The sequence below is a fragment of the Mobula birostris genome, chromosome 27 (genome assembly GCF_030028105.1).
Source record: "Mobula birostris isolate sMobBir1 chromosome 27, sMobBir1.hap1, whole genome shotgun sequence".
In the NCBI taxonomy this organism is placed as follows: domain Eukaryota; kingdom Metazoa; phylum Chordata; class Chondrichthyes; order Myliobatiformes; family Myliobatidae; genus Mobula; species Mobula birostris.
This window is the reverse complement of record NC_092396.1, coordinates 474267-487147: the sequence shown is the minus strand read 5'-3', so window position 1 is coordinate 487147 and position 12881 is coordinate 474267. Positions and strand designations below refer to the sequence as shown.

The 12881-nt window shown below is 44.3% G+C and overlaps 1 protein-coding gene across 1 annotated transcript in view; it reads right to left on the bottom strand.

Moving 5' to 3' along the window:
* The window catches only part of cfap74 (cilia and flagella associated protein 74), a 404620-nt gene that overhangs the window by 214261 nt on the left and 177478 nt on the right, over positions 1–12881 (bottom strand). The window contains exon 8 of the mRNA XM_072244753.1: positions 7784–7954. Coding sequence (XP_072100854.1) covers positions 7784–7954 — 171 coding nt within the window. The remainder of the gene's footprint in view (positions 1–7783; positions 7955–12881) is intronic.

Genomic DNA, 12881 nt, shown 5'->3' with positions numbered 1-12881 from the left:
TGAACTGGACACTAGGGATCTGAAAAAGGTAGCAGTAGAGACTGTGGAGGCATTAGTAATGATCTTTCAAACATCATTGGATGCTGGCAAGGTGGAAAATTGCAAATGTCACTCCACTCTTTAAGGAAGGAGGAAGGCAGCAGAAAGGAAATTGTAGACTAGTTAGCCTGACCTCTGTAGTTGGGAAGATGTTGGAGTCAATTGTTAAAGATGAGGTTATGGAGTAATTGGTGACACAGGACAAGACAGGACAAAGTCAGCATGGTTTCCTTAAGGGAAAATCTTGACTGACAAACCTGTTGGAATTCTTTGAGGAGATTACAAGTTGGATAGTTAAAGGGGATGCAGTGGATGTTGCATAATTGAATCTTCAGAAGGCCTTTGACAAGGTACCACACATGAGGCTGCTTACCAAGTTAAAAGCCTATGGTACTACAGAAAAGCTACTGACATGGTTAGAGTATTTGCTGATTGGTAGGAGGCAGCGAGTGGGAATAAAAGGATCCTTGTCTGGTTGGCTGACAGTGATTAGTGGGTTTTCTGCAGGGGTCGGTGTCTGGACTGCTTCATTTTATGCGATATATCAATGATTTAGATGATGGAATAGATTGCTTTGTTACCAAGTCTGCAGATGATATGAAGATTGATGGAGGAGCAGTTGGTGATGAAGAAATAGAAAGGCTGTGGAAGGCCTTAGACAGATTAAGAGAATGGGCAAGAAAGTGGCAAATGAAATATAATGTTGGAAAATGCATAGTTATCCATTTTGGTAGAAGAAATAAATGTGCAGACCATTTTCTAAACGGGAAGAAAATCTAAAAATCTGAGATGCAAAAGGACTTGGGTGTCCTTGTGCAGAACATCCTGAAGATTAACTTGCAAGATGAGACAGTGGTGAGGAAAGTAAATGTAATGTTAGCATTCATTTCAAGAGGTCTAGAATACAAGAGCTGGGATGTGATGCTGAGACCTTATAAGGCACTGGTGAGGCCTCACCTTAAGTACTCTAAGCAGCTTTGGACTCCTTACCTAAGAAAAGATGTGCTGGCATTGGAAAGGGTTCAGAGGAGGTTCACATGGATGATTCTGTGAATGAAAGGGTCCTGACTGGCTGCATCACTGCCTGGTATGGGAACTGTACCTCTTTTACTCGCAGGACTCTGCAGAGAGTGGTGTGGACAGCCTAGCGCATCTGTAGTTGTGAACTTCCCATGATTCAGGACATTTACAAGGCCAGGTGTGTAAAAAGGGCCCATAGAATCATTGGGGACCCAAGCCATCCGAACCACAATCTATTCCATCTACTACCATCCGGAAAGTGGTACCGCAGCATAATAGCCAGGACCAACAGGCTCCAGGACAGCTTCTTCTACCAGGCCATCAGACTGATAAACTCACACTGATTTGAGTGTACTCTATATTACATTGACTGTTCTATTTATTATAAATTATTACAAATTACTATGATTGTACATTGTACATTTAGATGGAGACATAACGTAAAGATTTTTACTCCTCATGTATGTGAAGGATGTAAGAAATAAAGTCAATTCAATTCGTGTGAGGAACATTTGATGGTTCTGGGCTCATACTCACTGGAATTTAGAAGGATGAGGGGGGAATCTCATTGAAACCTTTCAAATGTTGAAAGGCCTGGACAGAAAAGATGTGGAAAGGATGTTTCCCATGGTGGGGGAGTCTAGGACAAGAGGGAACAGATCAGAATAGAGGGGCATCCATTTAAAACAGAGATGCAAGAAATTTCTTTAGCTAGATGATGGTGAATTCGTGTAATTTGTAACCACAAGCAGCTGTGGAGGCCAAGTCATTTGGCGTATTCAAGGCAGAGATTAATAGGTTCTTGATTGGCCATGGCATCAGTGGTTACGGGGAGAAGGCCAGGGAGTGGTGCTAAGGAGGGAAAAAACTATCAGCCATGATTGAATGGCGGAGCTGATTCGACGGGCCTAGTGGCCTAATTCTGCTCCTATGTCTTATGGTCTAATGGTCTTATGGACATGCTGAACTTGCAAAGACTCCTGAAGAAGTAGAGGTGCTATAGTTCTTTCTTCGCCCTTCTGATTTTCTTCATAAGAGTTCTATTGAATTTCTTATACTCCTCAAATACTTAATTTGTTTCTGCCTGCCTATAGCTACTATGCACCTCCTTTTTCTTAACCAGAGCCTCCATATCTCTTGAAAACCACTGTTCCCTGAACCTGTTATTCTGACAGGAACGTACAAACACTGTACTCTCAAAATTTCACTTATCAAGTATCCCTTTGCCAGAAAACAACCTGTCTCAATCCACACTTGCCAGATCCTTTCCGATACCATCAAAATTGGCCTTTCTCCAATTTCTTCCAGTTTAAGATGGTGCTACCGAAGATGTGTGACAGCTTACCTGTGGTTTGAAAGCAAAGGAGTTCGATTAAAAGCATTATTAGTAACACATTTTTGAGGTAAATTGTCGTGAACTATCCCTGTAAACAATGAAGAGGTGAGTGAGGGCAAAGAGAACTTGAGAGATGTGCCCTGCTGGCGCACTACAAAATCGATGCACTTGGAGTTGGAGCTGAAGCTGGTTGGAGTGGTTGATTCGGAGGAGAAAAGACTGGATGGAGGAGTTCTGGTACCCATCCAACTTATCGGGGTGCGAGGGTGGATCAATCTAAGTGCTGAGCCAATTTGAAGAGGTTGGAAACAGCTTCTTTGGCAGCGAAATCCAGGTCTGAAGTGAATTGCTGTGGCGTGTCCTAGACCTGGAGCACTTTGCCATGGCGAGTCCCAGGTCCTAATGTGAGTTACAATACGCTGTTTGGACAATCTAAACGCTGGCCCATATAGACTGGAAAGGCATGGTGACAAGAGTCAGATGAGATTGAATCGCTCTAAGCACCAGGCCAATATGGAGAGGTTGAGAATGGCTTCTCTCGCAGCGAAACCTAGGCCTGGAGCGATTGCCGTGGTGGGCCCCAGTTCCTAGTGATAAGAGATTCATTGGATCTCTTTTTAATCACAATTTAATCACCGGCCCAGTCTTGTGGCTCCTCACTCCACAACACTAAGGCTATGAGACTGTCCCGGGTTGCTGTGCTTCGTGTCTGCGAACTTTGTGGCAACTTACCCCACCAATATGATGAACTGAATACTGAGGCCTTGGGCCAATGCTGAGCTGCTCCAGGGATTTGGATCTAAGGACTCAATTTGGTTGGGAATGCTGTTGATGTTGTTCTCTTCTATTGTTTGAATGATTTGTTTTTTATTCTCATTCTCTGTGGGCAGTGGGAGTTGTATTATTTTTGATTGGGTTCTTTCGGGTTCCTTGCTTTGCGACTGCCCGTGAAGCAGATAAATCTCAAGGGTATATCATTTATACATTCGCTGATAGTAAATGCACTTTGAATCTTTGAATTTAGAACCTCACCCCGAGGACCAGACCTGTTACTTTCCATAATTACCATGAAACTAATAGCATTATGATCACTAGATGCAAAGTGTTCCCCTACACAAACTTTTGTCACCTGCCCTGCCTCATTCCCTAATAGGAGATCTAGAAACATAGAAACATAGAAAACCTACAGCACAATACAGGCCCTTCGGCCTACAAAGCTGTGTCGAACATATACTTACTTGAGAAATTACCTAGGGTTACCCATAGCCCTCTACATTTCTAATCTCCATGTAACTATCCAGGAGTCTCTTAAAAGCCTCTATTGTATCCGCCTCCACCACCATCACTGGCAGCCCATTCCACGCACTCACCACTCTCTGCGTACAAAACTTACCCCTGACATCTCCTCTGTACCTACTTCCAAACACCTTAAAGCCATGCCCACTCGTGTAAGCCATTTCAGCCCTGGGAAAAAGCCTCTGGCTATCCACACGATCAATGCCTCTCATCATCTTATACACCTCTATCAGGTCACCTCTTATCCTCCGTTGCTCCAAGGAAAAAGGCCGAGTTCACTCAACCTATTCTCATAAGACATGCTCCCCAATCCAGGCAACACCCTTGTAAATCTCCTCTGCACCCTTTCTATGGTTTCCACATCCTTCCTGTAGTAAGGCAACCAGAACTGAGCACAGTACTCCAAGTGGGGTCTGACCATGGTCCTATATAGCTGCAACATTACCTCTCGGCTCCTAAACTCAATCCCACGATTGATGAAGGCCAATGCACCATATGCTTTCTTAACCACAAAGTCAACCTACGCAGCAGCCTTGAGTGTCCTATGGACTCAGATCTAGTAAAACACTCTCTCTATTTGGGACTTCTAAGTACTTACTGCTTATGTAAACTTTCCTGAACACATTTGACAAGCTCTTTCCTATCCAGCCCTGCTACTGTACAGCAGTCCCAATCAATATGTGGAAAGCTAAAATCACCTATTACAATATCATGTTTCTTGAAACAGTCTGCAATCTCTCCACAAATTTGCTCCTCTAAATCCCACAGACTGTTGGGTGGTCTATATTATAATACAATTAATATGATTAAAACTTTCTTATTCCTCAGTTCTACCCATTAAGCCCCACTAGACAAGCTCTCCAGTCGGTCCTGACTGAGCACTGCCTTGCCATTTTTCCTGACTAGTAATGCCACCCCCTCCCCCATTAATCTCCCATGCTCCATCACATCTAAAACAACGGAAACCTGGAACATTGAGCTGCCAGTCCTGCCCCTCCTGCAACCAAATGCTGTTAACTCAATTTCAAATTCCCCTGACCCTGGCATTCTGGAGTTAGCAAACCATGAAGAATCTCGTTCTTGTCCAGAGAAACTCCTTTCTATTTCCCTATCCAATGAATCTCTTATCACTACAGCTCACCTCTTCTCTCCCATTCTTTCTGAGCCACAGAGCTAGACTCAGTGTCAGAGACATGACCACCGCGGCTTTCCTCTGCTAAGTCTCCCATCTGACAGTATCCAAAGCAGTATACCGGATGTGGAAGGGAATGGCCACAGGAGTACTCTGCACTGGTGTCTATCCTCATTCCTCCTCCTGATGAATAGCCATGTGTAAAAGAAGACAAAATGTGCACAAACAAACAAATAAACATTTGAGAACATGAATTGTAGAGCCTTTGAAAGAGAGATGTTGATAAAAAGACTATCTACCCTATCTATGTCCCTTATATTCTATAAAGTTCTGTAATGTCACCCAGTAACGAGGACATCTTCAAAAGGTGATGCCTCAAAAGGGTAGCTCCATCATTAAGGACCCCCATCACCCAGGACATGGTCTCTTTTCATTGCTACCATCAAGTAGGTACAAGAAACTGAAGATGACACATTTTAGGAACAGTTTCTTCCTCACTACCGTCAGATTTCTACATGGACAATGAACCCATGTACACTACCTCACTAGTTTTTTGAACAAAATAAAGTCTGCAGATGCTGGAAATCCAAAGCCATAGACACAAATTGCTGGAGGAACTCAGCAGATCAGACAATATCTATGAAAATGGCTAAACAGTTGACATGTCAGTCCAAGACCCTTCTTCAGGACAGAATCCAACAAAATCTGATTCGGCATCCTTTTCCTTCCTTTCTAGTCCTGAAGAAGGATCTCAGACCAAAACATCAACAGTTTATTCCCCTCCATTGATGCTTCCTGACCTGCTGAGTTCCTTCAGCATTTTGTGTGTCACTTTTTTTCTCTTTTTTGTTCTCATTTTGCACCTCTTATGCTAAATGAATGCCAATAGCACAAGTGACCATCAGATTTGGAATATACCAGAGTTAACACACTATCCCCATTGCTGTTCTGCATAGGCTTGAACTCCCTCTGCCAGATCATCTCAAAGAGTGGACATGGTACAGGTTCAAGAGTGGAGTGACCATCAACCATCTTCTATACATGGATGACATCGAGCTGTATGCCAGAAATGAAAGAGACATTGACTCACTGATCCACCTGCAAGGGTGTACAACAGAGGCATCGGGATGCCATTTGGACTGGAAAAGTGCAGCCGGGTGGTAGTGAAAAGAGGCAAACTTATCAAGACTGATGGAGTCGAGTTACCTGAAGGCCACATACCAGATATACAGGAAACTACAAATACCTGGGGAGCCTGCAGGCACATGAAAGCCATGATGAGGATACAAGGAAGGCTGCAACATCCAAGTATCTCTAAAGAGTGAGACAGGTCCTAAAGAGCCAGCTGAATGAGAAGAACAAGATCAGAGCCATCAACACATTCACCCTACCAGTCATCAGATACCCAGCCACAAAAGCGTGCTGGCCAAGGAACAAACTGGAAGCCACTGACATCAAGACCTGGAAAGTACTAACAATACATGGAGGATTCCATCCAAAGTCCAATGCTGAGCAACTGTACACCTGCGGGAATAAAGGAGGAGAGGGACTTGGAAGTGTCAAGACCACAGTCCTGGAAGAAATGCAAAACATCCATGAGTAGGTCGGGAAGATGGTCCCTAAGGACAACCTGCTAGGAGAGTACCTCAGACAGCAGGCAGGGGATATGGAAATGGAAGTGGGTGAAGCAGAGCCAGAGAACCAGAGGCCATGGCAGGACAAGCCTCTGCATGGGATGTACCATCGCCAGATATCACAGGTGGCTGACATAGGAAAGTCCTAGCGATGGCTAGAAACGGCAGGGCTGAGGAACAGCACAGAGGCACTGCTGATGGCTGTTCCAGAACAGGCGCTGAGCACAAGAGCAATAGAATCAGGGGTCTGTCACACCAGACAAGACCCAAGATGCAGACTGTGTAAGGAATCTGCTGAAACCATCCAGCACATAGTAGCAGGGTGCACAATGAAGGCAGGAACAGCTTACGATGAACAGCACAACCAAGTTGCAGGAATTGTGTACAGGAACATCTGCGCCGAGTATGGATTGGACACTCCCAAGTCCAAATGGGAAAGATCCGAGAAGGTAGTGAAGAAAGACAGACCTAAAATCCTGTGGGATTTCCAAATACAGACTAAAAAGCAGGTACTGGCCAGCCAACCAGACAGTAATACCAGAAAAGGAACAGAGGAAAGCAACAGTAATAGATGTGGCAATTCCGAATGACAGGAACATCAGGAAGAAAGAACATGAGAAGCTGGAGAAATATCAGGTCTTGAAAGAGCAGATAAAAAGGATGTGGAAGGTTAAAGCCAGACTAATCCCAGTGATGACAGGAACACTTGGAGCTGTGACACCTGGAATGGGAGAGTGGCTCCAACAAATCCCAGGAACAACATTTGAGATCTCAGATCAAAAGAGTGCACTACTAGGAACCACAAGGATACTACGGCAAACCCTCAAGCTGTCAGGCCTCTGGTAGAGGACCCAAGATTGAGGGAAAAATACACATATACACCACCCACAAGGGGTGAGAAAAATATTTCTTATTGTAATTTATAGTTTTTATGTATTGCGACGAACTGCTGCCACAAAACAACAAGTGTCACGATATAAGCCAGTGATATTAAACCTGATTCTGATCCTATATTTCATTGAAATTAAATCTAGTCTGTCCCAAGCCCTCCTTATAAATACAGCCCCATTCCAGGCCATGTCCTGATGAATCTTTTCTGCACTCTTTCTAATGCCACATCTTTCCCGAGGTGTGGTGGCTACAAACACAATTTTCATGAATATTAAGTGTATCTGTGCAGTCAGCCAGTAGTGAAGGGTTTTGCATTTTAATATGAACAGTAAGCGCTCTGGCACTAAAAGGTAGGAAGGCAACAGGACAATTCAAAATCTGATTGGATAGTAAATAAAGACAAAAGTGAATTTCTGGATAGACGTTTCAACCAACTTTTTGATTTTTATCCTTTTCTCTGCCTGGAGAAGAGCAGCCTCGTTGGCCTCCAGTCTTCGTTTGGTCTCAAGTACACGTTGGACCTCGTACTCTTCCTCATCTTTCTTATGTTGTTCATGAAGTTGCAATACCTTTGCTTGCTCAAGCTCAACTTTGAAGAGTTCAAGTCTGAAACAGGGAGAAAAATATTCTGAAAACCAGTTTTGAAGAAAAGTTTACAAGGTTTTGAAACATACGTAAATGCTTCCTAGTCATCTAGAGTCAATCTATAAATAAACTGATGTCAGTGTAGAATGTTAATTTATCATATCCTGATGTTAATTTATCATGTCTTGTCCTGAAACATTGATTGTTTACTCTTTTCCCTAGATACTCCGTGACCTGCTGAGCTCCTGCAGCATTTTGTGTGTGTTGCTTTGGATTTCCAGTGTGATGAGCTTGGTGCTAACAAAAAAGAAACCAAGATAAATTACAAACATGAGAAAATCTGAAGATACTGAAAATCCAAAGCAGCCCACACAAAATACTGGAGGAACTAGCAGGCAAGGCAGTATCTATGAAAATGAATAAACAGTCGACATTTCAGGATGAGACCTTTCTTCAGGACTAAAAAGGAAGGGGGAAAACACCAGAATAAAAAGGTGGGGGTGAAATGAAGATGGGTAGCTAGCAGGTGATATGTAAAGCCAGGTGGGCGGGAAAGGTAAAGTGCTGAAGAATCTGTTAGGAGAGGAGAGAAGACTATAGAAGAAAGGGAAGGAGAAGGAGACCCAGGGGGAAGTGATAGGCAGGTGAGAAGAGGTAAAAGGCTCAAGTGGGGAATAGAAGAGGAGGGAAGGGGGAGGGATAGTTATTTTTAAAGGAAGGAGAAATTGATGTTCACACAATCAGAGTGGATGCTACCCAGACAAAATGTAAGGTGTTACTCCTCCACCCTGAGGATGACCTCACCTTGGCACAGGAGGAGGCTATGGACCAGCATTTTAATGGGAATAGGAATCAGAATTAAAATGTTTGGCCACCGTAAAGTACTACTTTTGGTGGATGAAGTGGAGGTGGTCATCAAAGCTGTTCACCAATGTAGAGGAGGCTGCATCGGAAGCACGACTGGACACAACTTACGACTCTGAGATTTGCAGGTGAAGATTGCCTTATCTGGAGGGATTGTTTGGAGCCCTGAATGGAAGTGAGGGAGGAGGTGAATGAGCAGGTGTAGCACTTCGGCCGTTTACAGGGATAAGTGCCGGGAAGGACGAATGGACAAGGGAATCATGGAGTGAGTGATCCCTGCGGAAAGCAGAGGGGCGAGGAAGGTAAAGATATGCTTAGTGGTAGGATCCCTTTGGAGATGACAGAGGTTGTGGGGATAATGTGCTGGATATGTAAGTTTATAGGGTAGTAGGTAAGGACGAGAGGAAACTCTGTCATTGTTAAGGCAGCGGGAAGATGGGGCGAACACAGATATTCTGGAAATGGAGGAAATGCAGGTGAGGGCACATCAATAACTGGAGGAAGGGAAACCCCTTTCTTTGAAAGGAGGGCCACATTCTGGGAATAGATGCAGTGGAGGGAAAGCAGCTGAGAAAAGGAAATAGCATTTTTACAGGAGAGAGGGTAAGAAAAGGTATAGTCAAAGTAACTGTAGGAATTGGTATGTTTATAAAAGATATTGGTTGACAGTTTGCTTCCAGAGATGGAGTCAGAGAGATAGAGAAAGGGTCGGGAGTTGCCAGAAATGGTGTCAGAAATCACTAAAATGTAAAATGTTATGATATGGTAATATTACGTTTAATGAATATGAGTACATTTTTAAATTTATTAATTAAAAATTTGAACTAGCCTAGCAGACCAAGTGCCACAATTATTAATTCAAACATATTCAAGATCCCAATCACAAACAATATCTGCAGATGCTGAATTTGCGTGTATTCAAGATTCCAGATTGTTTAATGTTATTTCCAGTAATTAAGTGTAAAAGATCTGAATCCAATGCAGCACAAAAAAAAAACACAGAAACATAGAAAACATAGAAAACCTACAGCACAGTACAGGCCCTTTGGCCCATGATGCTATGCCGAACATGTACTTACTTTAGAAGTTCCCTAGGGTTACCCATAGCCCTCTATTTTTCTAAGCTCATGTACCAACAAGATGAAAAACACCACAAACAAAGTAAATATAAATACACAAGATAGCTTATATACATAGATTGACTATATGTCTATAAAGTGACGCTAGGCACAGGAGTGTCTGTACATAAGCTGACTTACAGAAAATGATAAAGTAGTGGTGGTTGGGGGTATGTAGGGGTGGGTTAGTGGGTGGAGGTGTTGAACAGCTTGGGTAAAGTAACTGTTTTTGAGCCTGATTTGCCTGATGTGGTGGTCCTTTCTTATTATCACTCTAATCATAAATTGCTTAAAGTGAAAATATATATACTAAGGATAAAACCATCAAATTATAGATCTGAAAATTATTTTAAGCTTTCAGGAAGCTGAGGGGTGATAGAAAGGACATATAAGGAAGTAGTTACACCCTAGGTGCAGGACACAGAAAACTTGGTAACAGTCAGGAAGGGGAAAGGGGTGAAGGAGCCAGTGCAGAGTACCCCTATGGCCTTCTCCCTCAGCAACAGATATATCTCTTTGGATCCTGTTGGGAGGGATGACTTAACAGAGGAAAGTCACAATGGTCGGGTCTCTGGAATTGAGTCAGGTTCTGTGACTCAGAATGGAAGGGGGGTGGGAGACACTGTGGTGACAGGGGATTCGTTAGTGGAACGGACAAGAGGTTCTGTAGGTGAGAATGAGATTCCCAGATGGAATGCTCCTTCCCAGGATATTTCAGATCGAGTTCTCAGTATTCTTAGGCAGGAGGGTGAACAGCCAGAAGTCGTGGTCCAGGTAGGTACCAATGACATGGGTAAGATGAGTGTCGAAATTCTGCGGAGGAAGTTCAAGGAGTTAGGTGCTAAGTTAAAGGGAAGGACATCCAGGGTCATGATCTCAGGATTGTTACCCATGCCAAGTGTGAGTGAGGCCACCACTAGGAATATTATATAGTTTAATACATGGCTAAGGTGTTGGTGAAGGAGGGAGCACATAAGATTTTTGGATAATTGGGCTCTCTTCCAGGGAAAGTGGCACCTGTACTGAAGGAACAGTTTGCACCTGAACTGGAAGGGGACTAATATCTGGAGGAAAGGTTTGTGAATGCTGCACAGTGGGGCTTACACTTTAGTTGCAGGGGGATGGGAACCAGAGTGCCAGAATAGTCAGTGGAGAGGTTGTGGAGGCAGAAGCCATGGGTGAATCGTGAGGTACCTCATCTGCTGAAGGCTAGATCTGGGGTATTCAAGTCTGATGACCCAGGCCTGTACCAGAAAACCAGGTATGATTTGTAGAGGACTATTTCAAGGGCGAAGAGACAATTTTGAACAAGGTTGAAGGCGACATTGGATGCATGACAACTCTGGCAGGGTTTGCAAGACATTACTTCTGACAAAGCGAAACCCAATAGCATGAATGGCAGTGATGCTTCACTACCAGATGAACTCAACGCATTCTATGCACGCTTTGAAAGGGAGAATACAACTACAGCTGTTAACATCCCTGCTGCACCTGGTGACCCTGTGATCTTTGTCTCAGAGGCCGATGTTAGGCTGTCTTTAAAGAGCGAACCCTTGCAAGGCGGAAGGTCCCAATGGAGTATCTGGTAGGGCTGCATCAGGTCTCGCCAATATATAACAGGCCACACTGGGAGCACCGGACGCAGTATATCACCCCAGATCACTCACAGGTGAAGTGTCGCCTCACCTGGAAGGACTGCCTGGGGCCCTGAATGGTGGTGAGGGAGGAAATGTAAGGGCACGTGTAGCATTTGTTCCGCTTACAAGGATAAGTGCCGGGAGAGAGATCGGTGAGAAGGGATGGGGGGGACGAATGGACAAGGGAGTCGCGTAGGGAGCGATCCCTGCGGAAGGCGGGGGGGGGGGGGGAGGGAAAGATGTGTTTGCTGGGGGGATCCTGTTGGAGGTGGTGGAAGTTATGGAGAATTATATGTTGGACCTGGAGGCTGGTGGGGTGGTAGATGAGGACAAGAGGAAGCCTATTCCTAGTGGGGCGGGAGGATGGGGTGACAGCAGATGTGCGTGAAATGGGACCTTGAAGTGGATGGGCTACAGCAGCAGAAGACCACAATGGGTTCCACTCCTGTATCTAATAAAGTGGCCACTGAGTGCACATGCCTAAAAAGGCAGCAGAAGAAAATTCAGAAGGAACATTCAGAAATGAATTGGATGAAAAAACTGAAAAATTGTGAGTTATGGTAAGGTAATGGAATTTAGATGGCTCTTTAGAAATTAACATATTCATGTTGGGCTGAATAATTTCCTTGTCTACTGAACAAATTTCATGTCAGAGTTACTTTTGCCACGGTGTTATTAGGAAGTAACTTACAGCATGAACTTCAAGAATTTGTTTCTACTGTTGGTTAAGATGATCAAATTCCAATGTTCAAAGAACACTTATTATCAGAGGATGTATATCATATACAAACCTGAGATTTGTCTTCTTGCCGGCAGCCACAAAACAAAGAAACACAATAGAATCCACAAAAACTCCACACCTCAAAGACTGACAAAAATCCAACATGCGAAATAAGAACAAATTGTGCAAACAATAAAGAGCAAACAGATAAATATAGAGCATGAACCACAGAGACCCCAAAAGCGTGTCCACAGCAATGGAGCAAGTTCAGTGCTACAGCCAGTCCAGGAACCTGACGGCTGCAGACTACAGTCAGTCCAGGAACCTGACGGCTGCAGACTACAGCCAGTCCAGGAGCCCGACGGCTGCAGACTACAGCCAGTCCAGGAACCTGATGGCTGCAGACTACAGCCAGTCCAGGAGCCCGACGGCTGCAGACTACAGCCAGTCCAGGAGCCCGATGTCTGCAGACTACAGCCAGTCCAGGAGCCCGACGGCTGCAGACTACAGCCAGTCCAGGAGCCCGACGGCTGCAGACTACAGCCAGTCCAGGAGCCCGACGGCTGCAGACTACAGTCAGTTCAGCATTGAGGCGAGTAAAACCTCAC